Source organism: Camelus bactrianus, chromosome 9 (assembly GCF_048773025.1).
Source record: "Camelus bactrianus isolate YW-2024 breed Bactrian camel chromosome 9, ASM4877302v1, whole genome shotgun sequence".
Lineage (NCBI taxonomy): Eukaryota > Metazoa > Chordata > Mammalia > Artiodactyla > Camelidae > Camelus > Camelus bactrianus.
The window spans coordinates 57018275-57044089 of record NC_133547.1 but is presented as its reverse complement, the minus strand read 5'-3'; the positions used below and the strand labels follow the sequence as shown (position 1 = coordinate 57044089).

The 25815-nt window shown below is 47.0% G+C and overlaps 2 protein-coding genes across 2 annotated transcripts; both read left to right on the top strand.

The window, feature by feature from the left end:
- The first annotated feature begins 910 nt into the window (after positions 1 to 910).
- On the top strand, positions 911 to 20889 carry AARS1 (alanyl-tRNA synthetase 1). The gene is made up of 21 exons (XM_010961043.3): positions 911 to 1014; positions 4141 to 4305; positions 6497 to 6685; positions 7040 to 7185; positions 8714 to 8905; positions 9420 to 9564; positions 9904 to 10049; positions 10671 to 10779; positions 10934 to 11084; positions 11810 to 11934; positions 12362 to 12506; positions 13289 to 13467; positions 14204 to 14317; positions 15402 to 15608; positions 16103 to 16287; positions 17678 to 17786; positions 18441 to 18554; positions 19098 to 19217; positions 19347 to 19433; positions 19832 to 19945; positions 20344 to 20889. Exons 2-21 carry the CDS (start codon positions 4162 to 4164, stop codon positions 20527 to 20529), a joined length of 2907 nt encoding a protein of 968 aa, XP_010959345.1. The 5' UTR covers positions 911 to 1014; positions 4141 to 4161; the 3' UTR covers positions 20530 to 20889.
- A 1220-nt stretch (positions 20890 to 22109) lies between these two features.
- On the top strand, positions 22110 to 23457 carry EXOSC6 (exosome component 6). The gene has a single exon (XM_010961056.2). The coding sequence runs from the start codon at positions 22160 to 22162 to the stop codon at positions 22976 to 22978; it is 819 nt and encodes a 272-aa protein (XP_010959358.2). The 5' UTR covers positions 22110 to 22159; the 3' UTR covers positions 22979 to 23457.
- Positions 23458 to 25815: the final 2358 nt, after the last annotated feature.

Here is a 25815-nt window from a genome sequence, read left to right as displayed (position 1 = left end):
AAGTTGTTCTAAGGATCAGTGTCTGCTGCATATGGGGAGCTCAAGAAATGTTAGGTGTGATGATTATTATTAATGAGTCACTGTGAACTGGGAAGTTAAGTATTTGTTACTAGCTTTTGAGCTTGACCTTCTGTTTGTATAGTATGCTCTTTTACATAAAAAGAGTACGATTTTTCTGCAATATCTTTAACTCAGTTACGACCTGAAGCTCTATTTTATACCCTTTTATTCAGATATATGAGATGGTGTAGATAATAGTGGAGAGATTAAGAGCGTGGGCTTCGGAGTTAAACGTCTAGACAAGAGTTTGGATCTTGGCTCTTCAATTTACTCTTCAGAGTGAACTTTGGCAAGGCAGTTACTTTATCTGTAAAAGGGATGCCAGTTGACCTGCCTCATACGGTTTAAAAATTAAATGATCTATGAAATGTTTAATATAACGCCTTGCATATAAATATTAAATAGTATTTTTCAAAGGCAAATCAAGAACCAGATGCCAATTCAATGATCTCTCAATGAGTAAGTTATTTCTTCCACATCATGTCCGAAAAGATCTGACAAGGACAAGTGTATCGATGGACACAACATATCCAGAATCTCTGAGGTCTGCATGCTATTCTGCAACTGTTTAACGAACATGACAATTTACTAAGAGCTGTGACCTCTACAAAACACGTCACCGTTTCCCCTCATTAACCATGTCAACAATTAGGACTTTGCATAAGGATACCAACATGTCGGTCTCTGGAGGTCTGCAGCCTAACTTGTCATGTGACATGCCCCGTCCCCTCTTTACCCGCCATTGCATCAGCCGAGTTAGAGCCACCTTCCCAGGAACCAACTAATAAACTGACTTGTGCTCGGCGTGATTGGCATGCTGATCGACCAATAATATCTAGGGAAGGTAAGGTACAGCGGATCACTTTCCATCGGCGCGCTCTGATTGGACGAGGCGGTGCGTGCTGCGGCGGGTCGTGGACTGGGGTCCGTGCGTCTGCGTGTCTGCGGGAACAGGTAAGTATGGGCTCCCGGCGGTGGGCTCTGAGGGAAGAGTTAGGAACTGCGACCCTCGGGAGAAGCAGGCGGGCCTCTGAGAGAGTTCTGTGGTGCTGCGACAACGGCGGAGCCCGGCCAGGCACCGTGAGGCCTACGGAACCGCGGCCTGGGCTGGAACCGGGGCTGGGGCAGTCGCTTGGCGACACCGTAGCCGGAGAGTGGCGTTTGTCAGACCCCAGGAACACTGAGGGTGGGGTGGCTTTGGGTGGTCTTCCTGAAGACCAAGATCTTGGGAGGATCACCGTTGTTACTGATTACTCTCCCAAAGCTGAGGTTTTAATCTGTGGTTTTAATTCCCTAGGGGCGGCCGGTCCAGGCAGGTGAAATCTGGCTGTGAGCCATTCTCAATTATTAAAATTAGCTAAGTAACTGATACTAGTCCAGGTCCGTCTAGAGGTGCTCTCCGTGCTCCATCGTGTTCAGCTATTACTTATTCAGACAGCCTGCGTTTCCAGTGTGCTTTAGGGTCATTCATAGTTTGCTATTAAAGGATTATTATACCCAGTCGTGTAATAATACTTATTTGGCAACCATTGTACTAGATGCTGAGGATATGCCCATACTGGTGAGCAAAAACCAGTCATGATTCCCACTGGGCTGATACTTGAGGCCTGATGGGAAGGTGGACGTTAAACAAGCCCTCAAATGCATGTGGAAATTATAAAGGAAGACCCCTGGGGCTATGAGAATAAACTAGGGAGAATCTGATCAAGAAACTGAAGACTTCCTTAAATAAGGCTCTTTGGAATTGAGATACCAACGATGAGAAATTAACTAGGAAAAGGGAAAGAGTGTGAGTAGAGTTGATAGCAGACCTGGCAAATGAAAAGTGTGTTGAAAGCTCCTCTGGCTGGAGCCTTTGTGTAAAGGCCACCGTGATATAAGATATTCAGACCTTTACAGCTTCTGCTGGGAAGTGGACTCAGAGATCTCTCCTTTGTGCTACCTCTGTGTCCCCTACAGCCATCCAGTATATTTATATTGAATAAATGAGTGAGTGGTGATAGTGATACAGCTTTTTCCTTTTTTAAACTTAATTTTCTTTATTTTTATTTTTTGAGGCAGAAGTAATTCGTTTTTTTGTCTGTTTGTTTTACTTACTTATTTTAATGGACATACTGGGGATTAGAACCCAGGACCTTGTGCATACTAGGCATGTGCTTTACCGCTTAAGCTATCTCTCCACCGCATAACATGGCTTTTAATAGTCCCAGCCTCCATAGGGCTTAACGTTAACATATTGGATCCTTTTACACCTTACTATAGTTATTTCTGCATATGACTATCTCCCCATTAAGGGTATAGATGCTCATTCATCTTGGTTCTCAGCGTATTGTATGTATTTCCATATGATGAGTGAATAAGCAAAAATGGAAAATTCATGTATCTTTTGGAATGGAACTTATTTACCTCAGTAGCACATTTAGAGGAGGAGCAGTGAACATTCTGAAACAGTTCTGATGTTGCTGTTCAGCCAGAGTTAGCACTGTGCATTTGTTTTTGCTGCTATTATTAAGATTCATTGGAAAAAAAAAAAGGATTCATTGAGAGCCATGATGAGGAGGGACAAGGAAGACTGTGATGTGACAATGTTTCTGGAAACCCTAGCCTTGAGTCCTTCGCAGGGACAAAAAGTTCTCAGCTATGGGGGTTTTAGTCAGCTCTTTGACTCTTTCAGCCATTGTTCCACCATCTTTTTGCCCAAAGGGCTTTTGTTTGAATAATGAGTTAATTGGGTTGTGGATAAATCAGTTGAAATTGTGGTTAAACATAAATCTGAGGGCCACAGTCTCATGTTCACAGTGTACGTTTTTTTCACATCATGTTCACTGTGTATCTCTATCTTCCTCCTAAAAAGGAAGAAAACACTGAGCTGTGACTTAAAGTAATAGTATTCCATTTGTTCCGGGTTACAAATTGCTTCCAAATACAGGATGGCATTTGAGCCTCACAACACCCACAGTGAAGTAGGCAGAGTAGATACTACGTTTTTACAAAAAAAGGAAACAAACCAAGAACAAAGTGACTTTTTTAAAGTTAGAGCTAGGTCTAGAATTCTAGAGACTTTTAGGTCATGTTGTGAATGAGATGGTTCCTATTTTTCTAGATGCCCATTGCTACATAGCACTACAGCTCCATGCCAGTGATTGGTACCCTCCACCAAGGCCTGTCACCTCTCTCTGAACTGCCCCTCAGAGAAATTGTGTAATATACGTGAAAGCGCTTTGACATTATAAAGTTTAATTTCCTAATCTCCCTCTCTTTTGATTCCCCTTCTCTTTCACTCACTCTGAGTTCTACCTCCTCAGTGTGGCTACAGCATCCTCACTCCCCAGTAATCTAATAGCTGGGAAGGCAGCAGTTTACCAGTTGAGTTCTGGAGGTGCTTAGGCTAAGTGGAGGCTGGCACATACATTCCTGCTACTGGTGGGCAGTCCCTTGTACAGATAGACCCATCCCCAGGTCCACTGCTGCTGACAACAGCCTCCCCAAGATGGTCAGCCCAAACCTAGAGACATTGCCTTTAGGGATATTGGAACTTTGTGTGGTTCTGGGCATGTGGGTTAACACACAGCTGAAAGAGCTCTTAGAGTTCATCCAGCATGGGCCCCTCCTTTTGGTGGTGAAGTGAAGTAATCCCCTTAAGGACTTGAAGCTAGGACTGGAACCCAGGTCTCCTTAGCCTCCCCCATCTCCAGTGGGCTTCTCTCCTACAATGAACGTGAGGTTTTTATTCCTATTTCCTAATTCCTGTCTGAGGGCCTGGCATAGTGGATGCTCCGTACATTTCTTGCAGTGAATGAATACGTGAAACCACCTCCTGTTCCCGTTGATGTGTTGGTGTATTGAACCTACTGAGGTTGGCATGGGAAGGAATAGCACATGGGGCTGTTGTCTGCTGGTGCTGCAAGTTTTGCTTCAATGATGATTCTAGCCTTGGACATTATAGCATAGAGGTTTTAGGATCAACCAGCTTACCCAGGTCCTGCTTTGACTTGGCTTGAGAGCTCAGAGTCTTGTGTAATGCTTACTTATCTCTCAGTTTCAATTCCCCTAATTTTCCTTCATTTTTTCTTTGGTTAGTTCCGTAGGGTTATTTTCAAGATGGACTCAACCCTAACAGCAAGTGAGATCCGGCAGCGATTTATAGATTTCTTCAAGAGAAATGAACACACCTATGTTCACTCTTCTGCCACCATTCCATTGGATGATCCCACTTTGCTCTTTGCCAATGCAGGCATGAACCAGGTAAGGGTGTTTTCCCTTCCTTTTTGGCTATTTGTCCACACTGGAGACAGTAGAATCCCAGTTCTGCCCCTTACTGTGTGATCTTGCAGAGTTTATGTCATTGAACCTCTGTTTCTTTGCCCAGGAAATGGGGAATAATAATATTGCCTGCCTTTAGGTTGCAGTGAGCATTAAAAATGTTTAGCACAGTGTTTGAGTAGCTACTCAGACATGATTATAATTATGATGAAAGACTCTGATACCCATGGATTAAACTTGTGTGCCTGTCAAGAAAAACAGAGCCTGTATCTAGTCTGTGAAGTTTTGCCTTCTCCCTAAGGAAGAAGCTGTATTTATTAGAATCAGAGGCTGGGTTAATCTTGCTGAGCCCTGAAAAGACTTGTTATCTCAGCTGTTGTGGTTCTTCATCTTTTTGTTGCCTTTTTTTTTCTCTTTAAGTAAGTCAGTTCTTCAGGATTCTTTTAAAGCTTTGCTTTCATTCCTATTCTAGGCCATGCACAGTTTTATTGATTTTTTTTTTTTTAACTTCTTTCTGGAAGCTGCAGCCACTAATGCCGATTTGGATCCCCTGCTGAAGAAACTTTATTAGTAGGATTTGTGTTTGGGGCAGCTGAATTATAAAAGATATTTGAAAGTTTTGTTGTTGGAGAAAAGAATTTTCTCTTGAAATAATGGGAGCATCACAAGTTTATAAAGGCGTTTAAAAGTTTTTCACATTATGCTGTACACCAGAAATTGATATAACGTTCTAAACTAACTATACTTCAATAAAAATATATATTAAAAAAAATAAAAGGAGTTTTTCAATATGCCTATGGCACTGAAAGCTATTTAGTTGACTGGACGTGGATTCAGGGTAGATGGTGCCCTCAGGACTTTGCTTTGGAGGTTGTATGGGATTCCTGCTTAGCCCAGAGGACCCACCAGCATTTAGGATGTGTCTCACTCTCAGATAAGTTGACATTTTCTTTTCTCTCAGGTCTCTTCTATGGCATGGAAAATTAGAGACAGCAGGAACATTTTCCACCTTGTATAACATTAACTATGAAATTATAAAAATATTTTTAGTTGTATGTATGAGTCATCTGCATACACCTGGAATTGGGGACACTCATTTTAGGGGGAGTCTTTCAAGATGGTGGGTTTTCTGGAACATCAGAACGATTCTGTTCTACTCAAATATACCTAGGCATGGGCTTTGTCTTCTCCATATGAGCTATTGTACTTGGTGGAAAGACCACACACAGGGTCCAGTGTTTATAAACAGTCTCTGAATAACAGTAACTAGTAGCCTGCATAGAGCACTTGCTATAGCCAGGCGCTCTTCTGTGTCTTACGTACATTAACTCATTAATCTTCACTCTGTACTATCCTACTGAGACATGGAAGACTCGTAAACTGCCCAAGCTCACGAAACTGGCACGTGAATTTGAAGCCAGATGGTCATCTGCTTAACTTATGTGCTCTACTGCCTCTTAATAAGAAATACCTTGACTTTTTTTGCTTTTCTGCTTCTTTGTTTTTTTTTGTTTTGTTTTGTTTGTTTGTTTGTTTTTTTGAGTTAGTATATATTGGTCATCTGCTCTTTTTCAGGTACTATTCTAGGTGCTAGATACAGAGCTGAGTAAGAGAGTTTTTGCTTTTAAGGAGTTTACAGTCTAGCACAGGGCTGTCCAATAGAACTTTCTGTGGTGATGGTAATATTCTATATCTAATCACACACTAGCTTAGTGTGACATAGTGTGACCAAGCTGTGCTGATTTTACTCCTTTAAAAGGTCTCAAAAAAATTTTTTTTTCCTTGGCACCTTTACTACCAAGCCAGCACATCAGTTTTAGAATAAATTCTTCCAGAAAGATGGGATAAGCCCTGTCAGAGCCTTGCGAGGAAGCACAGGTTTTACTGCATCAACTTTAGCTGTTATCTCAGCTCTGCCAGGGCTTTCCTTTGTGCAGGTGGTGTTACTGACAGTGGTGGGATCATTAGAGAATTTGGACCAAGGAGGAATTGCTCCAAGATAGGCTACTTCTTTTGCAGCCCCAGCAGGCCACCTGCCTCTGATAAGTTTCTGTATTGCAGGCTAATCAAATCCAGAACTGAACAGTTTATGTGTGGTCTCTTCCTGCCAGCATGTGACCATCTGATATATCTGTAGCTCTTTAAGAGTTGAAATGTTTCCCTTCTTTTTTAGTTCAAACCCATCTTTCTGAATACTATTGACCCATCTCACCCCATGGCAAAGCTGAGCAGAGCTGCCAATACACAGAAATGCATCCGGGCTGGGGGCAAACACAATGACCTGGATGACGTGGGCAAGGATGTCTATCATCACACCTTCTTTGAGATGTTGGGTTCGTGGTCTTTTGGAGATTACTTCAAGGTAAGTTCAAAGAGGAGATCTGTTTGGATTTTGAGCAAAATGTTCATTTCTACTGAGGGAAGTGGGTTCTAATTTTGCTTGTTTCAAAATACAGAATATCATGTAGGAGATTCAGAAATGAAAGGCATTAATTCTAAGAATTCTTGGAAGCTGTACTTGTAATTTGATGATTTCAGTTTACATTTGGATTTCTTGTGTAAATTGATCCTGAATTTGGCTGTTTATGGTGAAGATACTGTATTTTTATATCTGTGTTTCCAGGAACTGGCCTTTTCATACTCAACACTAAATAGATTTTGGTTTGGCCATGTTCCACATCTTTTTTGTTTGTTTGTTTGTTTGTTTTTTTGGTAGGGATTGGCATGTAAGATGGCTCTAGAACTTCTCACCCAAGAGTTTGGCATTCCAATTGAAAGACTCTACGTTACTTACTTTGGTGGAGATGAAGCAGCAGGCTTAGAACCAGACCTGGAGTGCAAACAGATCTGGCAAAATTTGGGGTAAGAATGCGGCTCACATGTTGAGAGTATGGAAGAATAAATTGATTCCTACACTCAGTACCAGAGTGAGGTCTTCAAACTTGGGGCACGTTTGAGGTGGAGTTGGAGGTGACTGGGAGTAATTATCCTTCGATGCATCCATCGCTTCTTAGTAGGTTTAATTGATCATTCTGTTGTTGAAAGCCAACATAAAGAATCTCTCATTTTTGTCCTTTTTGTATATTTGTTAGAAATTGTACATATAGTGCATATGTTGTGAAATATCAAACTATACGGAAATGTAAAAAATAGGAAATGGAAGATCCCTATGATTAGTCTGTGTTAATAGTTTAATACCCCAGATACAGTCTTCCAGGCTTTTTTCCCTGTTTCTGTAGCCCTGCATGTACATGTGTGTCTTTTTCAATGGAGTGTACTCTTCATGTGAAACAGTTTATTTCTTATGGAAATGTAATGGCATCAAACATGTCTAGGACAAAGGAAGTTTTGGGGTTTTTTTTAAACATAATATAATCCTAAAATAAAATAATGTGGCATAAAAGTTAACATGATAGATGAGCAGTGTGTGCTCTGTGTCTTGAACCTAAGAGAATTTATGAAGTGCTGCCTCGGGGAATGCAGCTGGGGTGATGATCCCATGTGGATAGCTGGGATTCCCATGATGTCTTTGTCTCATTTTTTTGTTCTTTTTACTTAAACTCTCTTTTCCTTTAGTGCATAGCCTTTTAGTATGCTTAAGCAGTGTTGCTTCTGTTTTTTGTTTTTTTTTTTTTAACTTTTAGTCCAGGTATATTATTCCAATCCAGCTTCCCCTTGTACTTCGTCTGAAACCCTACTTGATTAGACTCTATAGTCTAAATGTACTTGGATGTTTTGGGTAGTGACGCATATGAAATTTAAATACTGATCTTGACTTTTTGAATCCACTTTACTTGGTTTATGTATATCTGTACTTTGTTTTCAAGCAAGCATAATCTTTTTGGAGTGCTCTGTTTTCTAGCAACTCTCAGCAGAATCAAATATTTTGGAAATGTTTTAATCTTATTAAATTCTTCTGGGTATCATTTTAAGATAAAAAAGATGACAAATTGGGGTATAGTGAGGTGACTTTAAATAATCAAAAGCTTTTTAACACTTATACTGTCATACAATATAATTGTTTTCATTTATAAAAATGAAGGAACATTTGCAAAGAAATGTGGAAAGAGATTTGTTTAAATTCTGTCATATGCAGCATAAAAGTTTTCATTTTTATGTGTTCCTTTCTAGGCTTTATCTATATCTTGGCATATTTTTATTTAGTTATGTCCATAGCACATGTATATTTTGTATTTTATTGTAGTCTCTCTTGAGAAGAATCATGTCCTGCTTCTTGAGCAGGATTTGTATGCAGACTCAGGATTAATAATCACCAAAGAGTGAGCCTTCTTTCTAGAAATGCATAAGGATCTCCTTTTGTGGTGGCTGCACGTCTGGCTGGAATCCTGTCAGCGGCTGTAACTGGGCTTATCTTCCCTACTACATGTAGGCTGGATGACGCCAAAATCCTCCCTGGCAACATGAAGGATAACTTCTGGGAGATGGGTGACACGGGCCCGTGTGGTCCCTGTAGTGAGATCCACTATGACCGGATTGGTGGTCGGGATGCTGCACACCTCGTCAACCAGGATGACCCCAATGTGCTGGAGATCTGGAACCTTGTGTTCATCCAATATAACAGGTGGCTGTGGGGTCCTGAACAGCTAGGAATGGGACCTTTCCTCAAACCAAGTAGAGAAAGAGGAACTCAGACACATGGCTGTCTCCTTATTCTCATCTTTGGGGACAGTGGAGCAGTACTACAGCAGGCGCTGCAGGCATCATGGGATCTTGGGGACATTCTTTAAATTTTATTTCTCAGATTTTTCCTCTGATCTCTGGGACAAGGCTGGGCTTATTTTATTAACTAGTTTTATTCTCCATAATATCTGCTTAAGTGATATTCCTGTAATGTCATTTTTGCTGTAATTTCGACTGCTCTTTTAAAGCCCATTTCCTTGAAACTTGCCTCACTCTTTAATGATCCCCAGAGTATTTCTTCCCTTTTTCCCTCCATTCCCTTCCTCCCACCAAAATGGGCAGAGGCAAATGGCAGATAGTCACAGCCTGCAAACTATGCTAAGTGAGTTTACCTGGCAGGGAGAGGTGGCAGCCTGTGTCCTTGTTTCATCTTCCTCTTTCTCTGGATCTTGCAGGGAAAACGATGGCGTTCTGAAACCTCTTCCCAAGAAAAGCATTGACACAGGAATGGGCCTGGAGCGACTCGTGTCTGTGCTGCAGAATAAGATGTCCAACTATGACACTGACCTTTTTGTCCCATACTTTGAAGCCATTCAGAAGGTACTGGTCCTATTGCAAACTTCTGTGGAGGTTTCTAGGCTGGACTCTCTCATTAGTACTGTCAAGTATAAAAGTCATATTCTTTGCCATCTGAGGGTACTTGTGACCATCTGCCAACCTAACACAAGGTCTCAGCCCAAGGCACTGTAATTTAGTGTCTGCAGGGGCCTGGCTGGAGGCTCTTCACTCCTGCTGCTGTTGCATTTCTTGGAGTTATAGGATCTGGCAGAGGGTCATTCTTTTTCCTAATGCCCCCACAGTCCTCTCAGAATCTCCCAGGGTAAGACAATGCCAGAAGGACTGATTCCTGATGAGCTACTTCCTGGTTTTTATCTGTAGGGCACAGGTGCCCGGCCATACACTGGGAAGGTGGGTGCTGATGATGCTGATGGAATCGACATGGCCTACCGGGTGCTGGCTGACCATGCTCGGACCATCACTGTGGCTCTGGCCGATGGCGGCCGACCTGACAACACTGGGCGAGGGTAAGTGCTATACGTGGAACAGGGTTAGGACTGACACTGACGCTGTGAGTTTTTTGACTCTCTCTGGAACTTAAAGTCACACTTCATCATTGTTTCCTTTGTCTTCTAGTTAGTTGGAGGGATCCCTTTATTTTTTTTAAAGATAAAAGGAGTTTCAGCTCATTTCAAAGAGTCATCACTATATTAAATCTTTGCTGCTAAGTACAAGATGATAAGGATTGTATTTAAGGTTATCTGATAAGATATTGGCAGGGGCAGGGTAGATAGTAATCCCATTACGGACCGGCAGGACCTGGGATTGTGGGCATCAAGTCAGCTATCTGGTCTATACTTCTTGCCTCCATCTCTGGTTCTGCAGAACAAGGTTGGAAAATAAACCAAAGTTATCCCAGCTCATCCTTGATGTGTATTTGTGGGTATGTTACTGAGTTTTATGCTGGAATTAATGTTAATGGCCTTAGGGGAATGCAGAAAGCAGCAGGCTTAGGAAAAAAGGAAGTCTCTGAAAGAGAAAGACTAAAAAGTTGGCCGTATTGCTTTGGATGGAACTCCAAAGGACCCACTGCAAAACTCTTGGTTGGGAGTGTTGTCTAGCAGGGGACTGGGTTCTGCCTCTTACAGGTATGTGTTGAGACGGATTCTCCGCCGGGCTGTTCGATACTCCCATGAAAAACTCAACGCCAGCAGGGGTTTCTTTGCTACATTAGTAGATGTTGTCGTCCAGTCCCTGGTAGGTATATTTCCTGCTTACCTCGTCTGTACTAGAGCACATACCTTAAGAGGGGTAGGGTAGGGAATAGCATAGTGTTAATGAGAATTTTTAGAGGGGTCATGGCATAGGTCCTGGCTTTATTGGGCCCACATCTCTGTTTCCCATTTGCCAGGGAGATGCATTTCCTGAGCTAAAGAAGGACCCAGATATGGTGAAGGACATCATTAATGAAGAAGAAGTGCAATTTCTCAAGACTCTCAGTAGAGGGCGTCGCATCCTGGACCGGAAAATTCAGAGCCTAGGAGACAACAGAACCATTCCCGGTAAGGACCAGTCTTTTCCTTTCTTCATCAGCCTGATTCATTCTGGAAAGGACAAGCCCATTTTTCACAAACTGACATTGGCTCCTGTGTCTCCAAAGGCTCAGCATCACTTGGTTAAACTGCTTTTTGTGTAAAATGGGGTTTGTAGTAAGATTATAAAAGTAATATGTTATCGTAGCAAAGTATTCAAACAGTAGAAGTAAAAAGTGAAAATCCTCTTTCCCAAGCTCACTTCTCAAGAGGTAACAACTCTTAAGAATTTGGTATATAACTATTTAGGACTTTTCTCTAGTTGTATACAAATGTGTATATGTAGGGGTGTATGTGTGTGTGTACATGTGTGTACACAAGCAAAAATGGGAACATATAGTATACACTTCTGCAAGTTGCTTTATTTTTTACCAGACAGGAAAATTAATTCCAAAAGATTATAATTTTTATTGAAGTATAATATAAAGTACAAGGGGAAAGCCTGATGAATTTCCACAAACTGAACATACTTGTGTTCAGATTAAGAAACAGAACTTTTTCAGGGACCTCTTGTGCTTCTTCCAGGTCAATTTCAAAAGATTTGATGGATTTTCTGACAGATACACAGAACCAATACTAACTTGCCTGCTTTATAATCCTTTCTGTCACTGCTAGTGTCCTCCTGGGAAGGGCTTGGGCTGGAAAAGAAGGGGGCCGTCTCTGCCATTCTTACACGATTCCTTTGTGCTGTGTAGGGGATACTGCTTGGCTCCTCTATGACACCTATGGGTTTCCAGTGGATCTCACCGGACTGATTGCTGAGGAGAAGGGCCTGGTGGTAGATATGGATGGCTTTGAAGAGGAGAGGAAACTGGCCCAGGTAAAGCATCTGGGGAGTGAGGAAGAAACTCAGCACCAAGCAAGCTGGCACTTTTGCTACAAAGCAAGAGTTTCCTTCCATTCATGTCTTAGAAATTCTGTTTTTCCCAAGACTAGTGAATCTCAAGTTGGGGCAGTTTGGCCCTCCAGGAGCTGTTTGGCAGTAACATGTGAGGACATTTTTTAGTTTTCACAGCTAGTGGCAGATGCTTCAGTCATCTAGTGGGTAGAGGCTGGGAATGCTGCTCAACATCCTACAGTCAATGGCCCCCCAGAACAAAGAATTAGTTGGCCCCAAATGTCAGTAGTGCTGAGATTGAAAAACTGTTTTAGAGCTTTACATTGAGCATTGTTTAGCAATTTGGGGCCCTTCAGAGTTCTTTTTCTCTGACATTAAGGTAACTTGTGCTTATTTCTCTTACTGGCAGCTGAAATCACAAGGCAAGGGAGCCAGTGGGGAAGACCTCATTATGCTGGACATATATGCTATTGAAGAGCTCCGGGAAAGGGGTCTGGAGGCAACAGATGATTCCCCGAAGTATAATTACCATTCAGACTCCAGTGGGAGCTACGGTATGTTACTGTGCTCATCTGGAGTGGTTTTCAAGAGAAGCGTGTAGATTAGGAACCCAAGACATCCATGGTAGCCACTCCTGTGGTACTGTGTAGTCAAGATAAGTGATTTTATAGTCACGGAGATCCTTGGCAATTGATTTTCTTACTCTTTATTTTGGAATAATTATAGATTCACAGGAAGTTGTAAAAAAGACATTACCAGGAAATTACTAACATCTTGCAGAAAACAGGGAAGTTAACATGGATACAGTCCACAGTGGCTGTTGAATTTTGCATTATGATAGTAGCATCCCAAAGTTAAGATGACTTAAAGAAATATACAGGCGGTACACATTTTTGCTTTTTTTGTTCCAGCAGAGACCTAAATCTATCCAAAGAAGCCCACAAAATGAATACATTCTTTATGAATTGACCTTGGAGCAGGGAATTTATTACTATTAAATACCTACTAATCAAATTCACCAGGTTTCTGCTCAGTAGCTCAGAGTTAGGGTGGCCAGCCGTCCCATTTTCCCAGAACTGTCCCAGTGTTGACACTGAAAAAGTGTCACATCCTGGGAAACCCCTTGGTCCCAAGCAAACCAGAACAGTTGGTCACCCTACTGAGTGTTGTATTCTCCTGTAGAAAACCAGCATATTAAGTCCTTTTGTGGAAACTTGCTTCCAAAATAAAATTAGACAATTAGGGCCTACAGAAAATTTGAGAAATAGAATCCAACAAAAGCCAGATAAGAATATGTGAATTAAGTCATTGACACTGTTTTTCCTCTTCTGTGCAGCGTTTGAGAGCGCAGTGGCTACAGTGATGGCTCTGCGCAGAGACAAGATGTTTGTGGAAGAAGTGTCCACAGGCCAGGAGTGTGGAGTGGTGCTGGACAAGACCTGTTTCTATGCCGAGCAAGGAGGGCAGATCTACGATGAAGGCTACCTGGTGAAGGTTGATGACAGCAGCGAAGATGTGAGCCAACAGTTCTTCCTTGTTAGCAGGGGCGGGGGTCCAACAAAGGACGGGGCTGGGACCCAGGCAGCTTTTCTGGCTCCTTAGTGCTCCCGGCCTTGAGGGGCACACACTACCTGTCTTTGAGTTGCGTTTCATGGTATTTCTGAAGCTGAGGGAGCTGCTTCTTGTACTGTGTTGTCTTCATCACTGTTAGGTCCCCTGGGAGTAGGATCCTTGCAGCCTGGCTGCTTAGGTTGATCCTCTGTTCTCTACGCTTTCCTCATAAATGAGGAGAGGCAGCTCTCTGGAGGGCAGATGTCCTTGTAGAAGACTTGGCCTCTTATGCTGCCACTTCTGACTTTATGGGCTTGAGGCTCCTCATGGTAGCTTTAATTCTGTAAGATGCTCTTTAATGGAGTATATGTGTGTGTGTGTCCGTGCCTGTGTATATATACACACATACATGTGTGTACGTGTAGAAAGTACTGTGTGTATACAATGGTCTGTAGGTTTATAGTGGTGCATATGTGTATATAAATAATTATATATTAGGTAATAATGGTATATACATATATTTACACACACACACCAGTAAGAAGAGTCTTAGAGTCTTAGAGTCTTAGTGTGTGTGAGTCTAATTTGTATATATAAAGGGAGAATTTACATATGATACATTTATATATATTTTTATATGTACACATATGTATATATTTGGATTTATTTATTTATTGGTCTCCTCTTTGACTCCTCTTAGAAAACCGAGTTTACAGTGAAGAATGCTCAGGTCCGAGGAGGGTATGTGCTACACATAGGGACGGTCTATGGCAGCCTGAAAGTGGGGGATCAAGTCCGGCTGTTTATTGATGAGGTGAGTTGCTTGATGCTGGTTAGTAATCATCTCCCCTTTTTAAAAAAATAAATTTCAGCTTTATTGAGGCCTAAATGGCATATAAGATATTTAAGGTGTACACTAAGGTGATCTGATACACGTTATGAAAAGAATTCAACCCCTCCCTTGGCTTCAGATTGGTCCATCATTATTGCCCCTCCTAAGTGAAATTGTAAGTAGGCTATTATAAGTAAGGTGCAGGAGTGAGTTTTGTGAGGGACGTGACTGAGAATTAAGTCTGTGTGTTCCCAAGTCAGACCACAGTGATTACAGTTGAGATCCTATAGACTCATTTTCATGGATTGCCTTTCTCCAATTTAACCTCAAATACTTTTTCAGGAGCTAAGGATCTTGTATTAATGAAGAAATGGGTTCTGCTGCATGTGACAGAGCTCTAATAATGGTAGCTTAAAACAAGACGGAAATGTGTTTCTCACCTGAAGGTGTAAGCTGATCTAGAGGTCTTGCTCCACAAAGTCATAGGGCCCAGCTCTTCCTTGCTTTTTGTTCCACCATCTTTCCTGGGGTGCTGTCCTTGAGTTCATGGTCCAAGAAGACAGCTATCAGATCTGTTTTCTACGCCAGGGGTTGGTGAACTTTTTTGTAAATTTCCAGATAGTAAATATTTTTGGCTTTCTGAACCATATGGTCCCCATCACAACTACTCAACTCTGCTGTTGTGGCGCAAAAGCACCATGGGTGATGTGTAAACACTCACGTGTGGCTGTGTTCCAGTAAACCTAGTTATAAAAATGGACCGCAGGACAGATTTGGCCCACAGGCCATAATTTGCCAACTCCTGTTCTAGACAGTGAGAAAGAGGAGTGGGGCGGCATGTTCCTTCCCTTTGAGGGTGTTCACTTCTGCTTATAGCCCACTAACCAGAATTTAGTCACATGGCCACAGTTAGCTGCAAGGTAACCTGGGAAATGTAGTTTTTATTCTGGGTAGCCTTATGTCCAACTAAAAACTCTAGTACTTGGGAAAAAGTGGGCAGCAGGTGCTGGGGGCTGACCAGCAGTCCACTGTAGACCTTTCCACCAGCTGGCTCTGCCCCTTACAGCCCCGACGGAGGCCTGTCATGAGCAACCACACAGCCACCCACATCCTGAACTTCGCCCTGCGCTCGGTGCTTGGGGAGGCTGACCAGAGAGGCTCCCTGGTTGCTCCTGACCGCCTTCGGTTTGACTTCACTGCCAAGGGAGCCATGTCTACTCAACAGATCAAGAAGGCTGAGGAGATTGCTAATGAGATGATTGAGGCAGCCAAGGTAGGTTGTATTACATGTGAGTTCTTGGGTCATGAACTTCACACCTTCCTGCACCATCGCTTTCTATCCATGGAGCCTCAGCAGCCCAAATGCTCTTACTCTGTCAAACCATATTCTGTCCTGCACACAGATTTGCTTAAAGCAGTGATTCTCAACTCTGCTGAGTAGTGGGTAGTGGCGGCGTTCAGTGGAGGGGCTTAAGGGGAGGTCTTTGTTTCATGCCCTCCTTAGAACAATCAGAGCTTTTCTAGTTAGGTCTGTTTTACATATAGCACATCCATTTATGATTTGGTTCATGGCTTAACAAAATAGTTAGAAATTCCTATTTTGATCCCCTTGGCTTTATATGTAGGGCCTTATTTCAAGAGGCTCAGGGCACATTATATGCAGAACTGGGATTAGAAATCCAGAGCCCTGCCTGTTTCTATCTCTACTGCTTCCACCTCCAGAGAAGATCTTTTCCCAGCCTTTTCTCTGTCTTCTATCCATGGCAGCCCGTCTACACCCAGGATTGTCCTCTGGCAGCAGCTAAAGCCATCCAGGGCCTGCGGGCTGTGTTTGATGAGACTTATCCTGACCCAGTGCGAGTCGTCTCCATTGGGGTCCCGGTGTCTGAGCTGTTGGATGACCCTTCTGGTCCTGCTGGCTCACTCACTTCTGTTGAGTTCTGTGGGGGAACGTGAGTACCTCGGACCAGTGGGTGGACCTGCCTCGTACTCATTTGCATTACCCTTGGAGGATGTAGGTAGTAGCTAGACCAGCTATCATTTGAGGTTGAAGTAAAGTCCTCAGAAATACAGTTGCCAAACAGCGTTCCCAAGAATCAGCGTCCTCAGGCTTCCATCAGAAGTCTGACGTTGACATTTACGGGGTTTGTGATTAAATGTTCTTCCTAGAAGGGGAAGGTGAAAAATGTTATCTTAACACTTACCTTACAATTGCTTGCTCTTGGTCTCTGAACTGATGCTGACAAGAAGGCCTGTGAATTCGGATTCAGCAAGGACATGGAGCTTCTGACCTGGTCTGAGCCCCTCTCCCTTCCTGGAGCCTCCCTTAGTTCCCTTTGCCAGCTTGAGCAGCATCTAGGGAATTAATCTCATTGTCTCAGAGCCCCTGAATCAGGCCCTGTGGTAGAACCAGCTCAGTTTGGCTATGGGGAGAGCCCCTTGTTCTGCCAACTTGGACTCCTCCTTGGCCCTTGGGGTCTTTCTGTGATGGACTGCTGGACTGGGAAATTCCTGCTTCCCAAGGAATCTTGGTGAAAAGAACATTCTCAGGCCATAGTAGAGCCCATCCATGGCCTCCTGTGGGCCTCAGGGAGGCAGAGACAGGTGGACGTGTGGAGGGTGGGGCAGGGATCTGGGAGGTCACATTCCAGGCTTCCTTCTGTGCAGTTGAATTGGGACCTTGAATGAGTCCCACTTCTGCCATAATACCTCTTTATATGACACTCTCTAGAGCACAGGAAACAGCTTTCAGAGACTTTACATCATCCTCGCAGGATGACAGAGTTAATGAGCATTTGAGGTTCTCTGAGCAAACGGGGACTAAAACCTATGCGTTTAAAGGGGTTGTGGTAAGATTTTAAAGGTGACCCTCTGATACTTCTAGCTATTGAGCAGGGATAGAAGAATGTAGCTTACTTTCCACCAAAGAGTACGGAAAATCTGAAGAAGCAGAGCTCACGAGCAGTGATGTCTTACGTACTAGAAATTACGAAGCACTTTCATTTGATCTCATTTGATTTTCACAACAGTTCTGTTGGGGAGTGTTATCCCCATTCTATACATAAGAAAACTAAGGGTCAGCAAGGTTATGTCTTGCTCATTGTCACAAAACAATGCTCAGCCCCAGCCAGGCCTTCTCTGACTGCCTTTCCCTTCCCAGCCAGAGCTGTATTCTGAAATGCACATGAAGGGCCTCTTCCCACTTTCCCCTTGACGGAGCTTCCCTGGGAACAACTACCTCATATAGGGCTCATGTCCCCAAGCCGAGGGCTCCCTGGGTGTGGCGAGGACCGGGGTGCCCGGTCTTCCTCATCGCCATGGACTTTGCTTTCTGCCATTCAGTCACCTGCAAAATTCGAGTCATGCGGGAGCTTTTGTGATTGTGAGTGAAGAAGCCATTGCCAAGGGCATCCGGAGGATTGTTGCTGTCACAGGTGCTGAAGCCCAGAAGGTGAGCAGGTCAGGCTGGTTTGTGGCTCATGTGAACAAGGCAAGAGAAGTCTAGACTCTGAATCCACAGTGCACATGGTCCTGTGGCTGCTGCGGTCAGAATTGGAGGTGCAGTGCTGCCTCCAAAATATCCTCCAGATACCCCTGCCTGGCAGGAGAAAGCCACTGCCACACAAGGCTTTCTAGCTACCTTATGTTCAATCTTTAAAATATATGTAAATTCTGTGCCACAACACATCTGTGTTTAGGAGGGTAAGCCATAGTTTCTGTGCCCCCAGCACTTAGCTATGTCTCCCTAGGAGTACGTACCTAGTTTGAGAGGCATGGACCACGGGGACAGTTGCTCTGGGGATGGGGATGTGCCCTATGTGTGCCGAAGCTTGGGGAGTGATCATTTCGTGGGGTGTGACAGGATGTGTGAGTTCTCTGTCAGACCCTGAACTTGAGTTCTGCTGTCGTGGTGTGTGAGGAAAGTGCTCCTTTCTGGGGCATGAGGTTGCAAACGCTTGGTCCCTGAAGGAAGAGAAAGTTCTGGCGTCTTGGGGTTGTGTTGTTCCATGACCTGCCGTCAGTGTTTGCCACAGTTGTTTATAGATAGAATCATGAAGCTGAAAGTTACCTGACCTGGAGTTTACAGCTGTGACTGTCCTCCCAGGCCCTCAGGAAAGCAGAAAGCTTGAAGAACTCTCTCTCTCTCATGGAGGCCAAAGTGAAGGCCCAGACTGCGCCAAATAAGGACGTGCAGAGGGAGATTGCTGACCTTGGTGAGGTAGGGACAGCCTCCCTCCTCGGGTCCTGGTTCTTAGCGCACAGGGCCTTTGGACTGACTTCTATTGTCTGGCATTCTTGTAAGGGGGACTCCATGGCTCCTGGTCTACAGACCCCTGGAGCCTGCCAGATGCCCCCATTGCCAATGGCAGAAGAGCCCATTCCAACTCAGTGGGCACTGGTGTGGAGGGAGTCGGGGGAGCGCCAAGTGCCCACTGTCTCCAGGCCTCCCATGTTTGTTGGTTTTCAGGGGCCTCCCATTAGCCCTTCACAGGCTTTGTTCACTGCCTTGTAGGGACCAGGTCTAACAGAGGGTCCAGCTCTCTCTAGTCTGCTCCTTTCTCTCCAGCCCTACTCGCTACAACTGATGCAGTTGTTCATAAAAGGGTGGGTCTCAGGCCCAGTGGATACCTTTTTGTTTTTGTGTTCTCTCTCCTCTGGACACTACTGGGGGACTTTGCTGTTCAAAGCCAGAAGGGTGGGATGGGCTCACATCCTAGCTCCTCATGGTCGAGATCCCAGTGGTGTTCTGTTCTCGTTCCAGGCCCTGGCTACCGCAGTCATCCCCCAGTGGCAGAAGGATGAATTCCGGGAGAACCTCAGGTCCCTGAAGAAGATCATGGATGATCTAGACCGGGCTAGCAAAGCTGATGTCCAGAAGCGAGTGAGTCCTGGCAGTGCTGGTGGCTGGAAGGGAACCAGGACAATTTCCCTAGCCGAGGCTGTGCAGACTGCTGGGTAAACGTCTGGGCCTTTGACCTGAGGCTACTCTTCTGGACTTGCCTCCTTGCAGGTGTTGGAGAAGACAAAGCAGCTCATTGACAGCAACCCCAACCAGCCCCTTGTCATCTTGGAGATGGAGAGCGGCGCCTCGGCCAAGGTAACCCAGGGGCTGGGGCTCCACATGCTGCTCTGTGCCTTTCCACTGCTTGTCTCCTTCTCTTGGGATCTCAGCCCTTTGGTGGCTGAAGTGTGAGCTCTGTGGCTCTGAGCAGAGTAGTTGCCTGAGGACCCACTCTCTGGGACTGAGGTTAGGCTGAGCCATGGAGAGGTCTGGTGCCTGGAAAGCTGTGGCTCCTGGAGGTGGAAGGCAAACCTCAGAGCCAGAGGGTGGGTGAGGCACTGTGCTTGAGTCCTTCATCCAGGCTCCTGGGACCAGCACCTGCTCTTAGAAGGGGTGGGGGGCTCTGTGAACTGAGCTTTGCAAACCCACTGCACTTGTGGAGAGCATGGCCCCCTTTCCCAGGGCCATGGCCTGATGCCAGGTTTTCCTCATAGGCCCTGAACGAAGCCTTGAAGCTCTTCAAGACACATTCCCCTCAAACGTCTGCCATGCTCTTCACAGTGGATAATGAGGCTGGCAAGATCACGTGCTTGTGTCAAGTCCCCCAGGTCAGAATGCCCTGCAGTAATGCTCACAGCACTTCTGTGCCAGTGGGAAGTGATGTTTTCAAGGAACTAAGTGCTTATAGTTGTTTGCCAAGACCCATGTGTGTTTGTGTACTCTCTGTTAGAAATGGTTATTCTCTTGCCCACCTGTTTGTCACCTCCCCAACAGCCCTTACCCTCAAGCCCTCCCTTCCCTGGTGGATATGTTTGCCTCTGCTGGATGATCCCTGGCTTTGTTACTCAGTATGCCCACCCTGGCTGTCTCAGCACCGGCAATGTCACTCAGGGCAGTGTCACTCAGGGCAGGTCTGCTCCCCCATCCTTTTTCTTTCCCTTGGGTCTCTTGTCTCCCTCAATCCTATCCTCTGTCCTGACTTCCACTTCTCTTTCCTGTCTTCTAGAATGCAGCCAACCGGGGCCTGAAAGCCAGCGAGTGGGTACAGCAGGTGTCAGGCCTAATGGACGGCAAAGGTGGTGGCAAAGACGTGTCTGCTCAGGCCACAGGCAAGAATGTGGGCTGCCTGCAGGAGGCGCTGCAGCTGGCCACTTCCTTTGCCCAGCTCCACCTGGGAGATGTGAAGAACTGAGGGGCAAGAGTGGCTTCCACTAGGAGGCATCTCCCCTCATCCGGATGCATCCGTCCAGCCAAGAGCTCTCCATCCACCACAAGGACATTTTAATCTTGGGACTGTTAAACAGCCCTATGTGTCCTCCTAACCCAGCAGTAACTGGAACTTAACCCGGGAGCCAGCCTGACTCAATGCCCATGTTACGTTTCTGCCCTCAGCACGTCAGCACTGTCTATTTAGAACCACTACCCCAGGTTTTCTATTTATCGTTGTTACGCTTATGTCTATAGAAAGAGTTCTCCGTAGACCTAAAGCTCTGGGTCTGCAGGGAGAAATCATTTTTGCTGCAGAGAATAAAAAGGACCATGTGCAATAATACTTGATAATGCTATGTGATCTCTTACCTTCCCTCCCCTCCTTAGGCATCCCCAGGGTGACAGCCCGAGGTTCTCTGGGTGTCTGCAGAATAACTGCTGTGGCTCCAGCTGGCTTCTGGTTGCAGTCCTTATTGAGTCCAGCCCCAGACCCCAGGACTTTGGAAATAATGGGTCCTGGGATTGCCTAAAGACTTTGGTGGAGGTGGCCCACAGAATAGGAGGGTGAGCTGGAAAGAGGCATTAATCATTCAATGAAACATGATCCACGGGGTTACTAGAAACAGAGAGAGGCTCCTTTCTTGGAACCTCTTATAGGAGAACCTCTCCCATTTCTTAGGCCCATGTCCCTCTTCCTTTCTTGATGTGCAGGTTGGTGTGAGGTCAGAGGCGTTCTTTGGTATAGGAGGTGTTAGGATACAGTTGCTTCCCCCTACTCCTTAAACTGCTTAAACATCATTGTTGGTTCCTGGGCCTAAGTTGGACAGTGAGGATAGAGAATCTGACCTGGTTCTGTGTCCACCCAAGTCTGAAGATAGCTGGGTTTGGAAGCAGTGGCGTATGGTACTGGATTGTGCTCGCTATGGCTGATTTCTGTCCCCTGGGTACAGCAGGCTGGCTCTGGGGCCCAGGGTCAGTCTCAGCCCTGCTAACTCAGAGGGAGGAGGAAAAGCAGATCTATGCTGGGAGGAGAAGCAGAGGCTGGCTGTCACAGGCCTGGGGTTGAGGGGCTGGCCTCACTTGGAGGATGAGAAGCAGACGGAGGGTGCTGAGGCCCTGGCAGCAACAAGTGCTAGCGGTACAAAGAGCTTACACAATCCAATGCAGGAGAGACACACTTACGTTCATTCACTTGACAAGCATTTATGCCAGCCAGGGCACTGATGTACAGAATGACTAAGACAAAAACGTCACTGCCCTCTTGGGCCAGGCAGTGGGGTACATAAAATAGTCACAAATAAATGCAAAATTAAAATAACTACAACCTTCACAAGTGAAGGAAGAAGACGTAAGCCCTGGACTTACCTGGTCCTGTGGCTAGAGGTCATTTGGGCCGGTCCAGGTCCCACTTCTGCAGGCCAACCCGGTCCATCTATGCACCCATCCACTCAGAACTGGGCGTCCTGGCTGCGGCCCCCGGGTTCTGCAGCGCTCGCCGTTCTCCCTCCGAGACGGCAGGGGGCAGTACGGCGCCGCCCGCCGCTATCCCGACAGTCTTCGCGCGGGCGCGGAGCTTTAAGCGGGCGGAAGCGGCTAGCACACCAGGCGTCGTCATGCCTGGGGACCACCGCCGCATCCGCGGGCCTGAAGAGTCGCAGCCGCCTCAGCTATACGCGGCTGACGAAGACGAGGAGCCAGCCTCTCGCGACTCGACACGGCTGCGTCCCGTGTACGCGCGCGCGGGGCTGCTGAGCCAGGCGAAGGGCTCCGCCTACCTGGAGGCGGGAGGCACCAAGGTTCTGTGCGCCGTGTCTGGCCCGCGCCAGGTCGAGGGCGGCGAGCGCGGCAGCGGCCCGGCCGGAGCGGGCGGTGAGGCTCCGGCCGCGTTGCGCGGCCGGCTGCTTTGCGACTTCCGCCGTGCGCCCTTCTCGGGCCGTCGGCGCCGGGCTCCCCCAGGCGGCGGCGAAGAGCGCGAGCTGGCACTGGCGCTGCAAGAGGCACTGGAGCCGGCGGTGCGCCTGGGCCGCTACCCGCGCGCACAGCTCGAGGTGTCCGCACTACTGCTAGAAGATGGCGGCTCTGCGCTGGCTGCTGCGCTCACTGCCGCCTCGCTCGCCCTGGCCGATGCGGGCATCGAGATGTACGACCTGGTAGTGGGCTGCGGCCTAAGCCGCGCGCCGGGGCCTGCGCCTATCTGGCTACTGGATCCCACGCTCCTCGAGGAGGAACGCGCCGCCGCCAGCCTCACCGTGGCGCTCATGCCCGTCCTCAACCAGGTGGCCGGGCTGCTGGGCAGCGGGGAGGGTGGCCCTACCGAAAGCTGGGCGGAGGCCGTGCGCCTGGGTCTCGAGGGCTGCCAGCGCCTCTACCCCGTTCTGCAGCAGTGCTTGGTGCGGGCCGCCCGCCGAAGGGGCACCGCCGCGCCGCCCTGAACTGGAAGCCTGGGCCACGACGGACGCCCAGGACCAAGCTGCCACTGTCACCGAAAGGACCCGCGCTGTCGACTTGCAGACTGTAGGGAGCTGAGAACTCGGAGCACAGGAGAGAATCTGGGGAGGCGCGCTTGGAATTGATGCACCTGGACACCTCTGTTGGAACGATTTTTTACAAACTGTTACGTTAAAGAAACTTTTGTACTTGAGTTGGCTTCCAGCCACGACCGTTGAAGGAAACTTGCGAATGCAGCCTGACTCCCAAGTTGGAAAGGACTTCATCTGGACTTGCCTGGAAAGCGGAACCTGGAGCTGATGTCTTGTAAAGGATGGGCCCTATACAGGCCAGCCAGTGACTCCCTCCTATATAATTGGGCTGCTTTTGAGAGAATAGTTGGTCAAGGGGGCTGTGCCTTCTTACATCTGAAAAGGTCTTCTGTTGTTCTTGGTACAGGATTTAAAAAGCTCTTCTAAGCTGGGTAGTGTGTTCTTGGACTCTTGGTGTCAAGGGCTTGAGACAGCATTGTCTTAAACGTGTCATGGTGTCCCTGGTTCAGTCTTGGCTCCTGGGAGAGGGCATTTGAACTGCTAGGAGTGAGAGTTTCTGGATGTTGGGAAACTAGATGCAGTCTGGCCATTCTTTAGGGCAGAACTGGCTAGTCTGACCACAAAGGTGGAATCTTCCTTGTGGGTTTGTGCTTAGGTCTGGAATGGAGGAAGGAAGGGCAGCTTGGTCCCCTCTCTGGCCTGGCTTGGTATGAGCTTCTGAGCTTGTGTGTCTCAGGGGCCTGCTCAGCTTCTCTGGCAAGGGCTGGCCTGGGGCAGCTGAAGGACCACACCAAGAACCCTTGACCAGGGGAAAAAAATACAAGTTTTATTTTCTTTCAGTGACATAATACATTTCTAAAGCAGACCTGAAATACATAATACCTCACCAGCAAGAAATAATATAGGAGTGACATAAAAATGATAATACCCTATTGACACCCAGACAGGTGTCAAAGCCCTGGTGGGGCTTTGAGAGGGGAAAAGAGCAGCTGAAGCACTAGCAGCAGTCAGAGGGCTGTTGGGGCTCTGGGGCGGGGTGGGGGTGGGGGCTGTCCAGCTGTTCTTGCAAGAGTGAGCCTCAGCTTTATGAGGATAGTGAGCTGGTGCTAGGCAGTTGCAGACCTCCTCTCTCCCATCCCTGCCAGTCCTCAGACTGTCATCTGGAAATGACCTTCAAAACTAAAGCCAGCACTTGGGGGAGGCTTCCTGGCTGGTCTGGCAGAGCTGTGCCTCCACTTCATTGCCCTTGCCCCAGAATGGATTGCATGGGTGCCACCGGGAGGCCTTTGAAAAACCACTCAAGTCAAGAAATGAATCCTCAGGAAGGTGCCTAGAGCTGAGGAGCCTGGCAGGGCAGGGCAGGGGTGAGTGGTGTGAGGGTGTTTCCAACCTTCTACTGGCAGCCTTCCTGATCTGATGTATGATTCTTCACCTGTAGGAGAAGCAGAAGCAGGACTCTAGCCCAGAGGGCTGAAAGGCATGGCCTGGCTAGGAAAGGGAGGGCCATCTGCTAACATCTCCCAGTCTCCCACCCCCACCTCCCTTTCTTGGCAACTTTGGCAGCTCAGTGCTACTCTAGATTGTTCCTGACACCTGGGAACCCAGAACCACGAGACAAAAGGCACTTTCTCTATCTAGCCTAGTCTGGATGTGACTCAATCTTGGAGCCCAGTAGGCCAAGGAATAGCAGAGCTGGGCAGGTGAAGGAAGGGAGACTCCTCACTGCCAACCCCCAGCAGCCCCAGCCTTGCTAGGATGGCACAAACAACAGCGGAGCTTAGCCCACCTCAGGGATCACCAATAGGGAAGGAGGATATGGTAGGGCAGGGAATGCTCATGCCTTTTCAAGCTGCACAAAGGGCTGTCATCAGGTTCAGTTTTGGATATTCTTAATCCAGGAAGGTCAGTGTGCTCCAGCTTCTCTGGGGAGCATAGTACAATGCAAGACAGCCCAAAGCCCCTGGGGTAGCAAGTGGGGGCAGGGGCAGGCTTACCAGGTGGTTCTCAAGTAAGGGGTCTGGGGCTCTGAGGAACACTTGTGATATTCCCTCTATAGTGTTCAAAGCCCCCTCTCCACCCACATTCCAGGAGGAGATAGTGTTTCAGCCCAGAACTGGCTCCACTCCCAGCATTAGCTCCTGGCCCAGCTGAGCTGACTAAGCCTGAGTTGGGAGGGGATAAAAGAAACAGGACAGAGCCCCATCTTCCAGGCATTGCCTGTGATGGAAGTCATATGCCTCCCCACAACCACTATGGTGGGCTCCTGCACAAACCCAAGTCCTTCCCTTGCTCATAGCGAGGCCTCAAGGACCCAAACACGAGGATGAGGATAAGGGGAGGTGCAAGACCACTCACTACATCCTTGGGGTCCATGTTCTACTGAGTGCTGTCCGCCTCTGGATGGGCCTTCTGACTCCTGGGCTTCTGCTGGGATTCAGTGGTTCTGAATGAGGAACCCTCCCTCTCGGAGCCCCTGTTCTCTTCACAGCCCTCTGTCCCTGTACCGGGAGAGTCACTGGTCAGTGGCTGGGTTTGGAGGCCACTTGATGCCTATCACTGATCTAGGGTGTCTAGAGCCGGGGAGGGCAAGAAGGGGATAAGCTGGGACACTGGTCTGACTCCAGACAGATGCTGAGTGGGTGAGGGGTTGTAGTACAACTTAGAACCCACAAGAACAGCCAGAGGGAGGGAAATGGGGTGGGAAGGAGCCCTGCAGACAGGGAAAGCCCGAGGCAGGACCCCAGGTGTCCCTGGTACCTTCAGGAGTGGGAAAACCTGGAGCCTGCTGA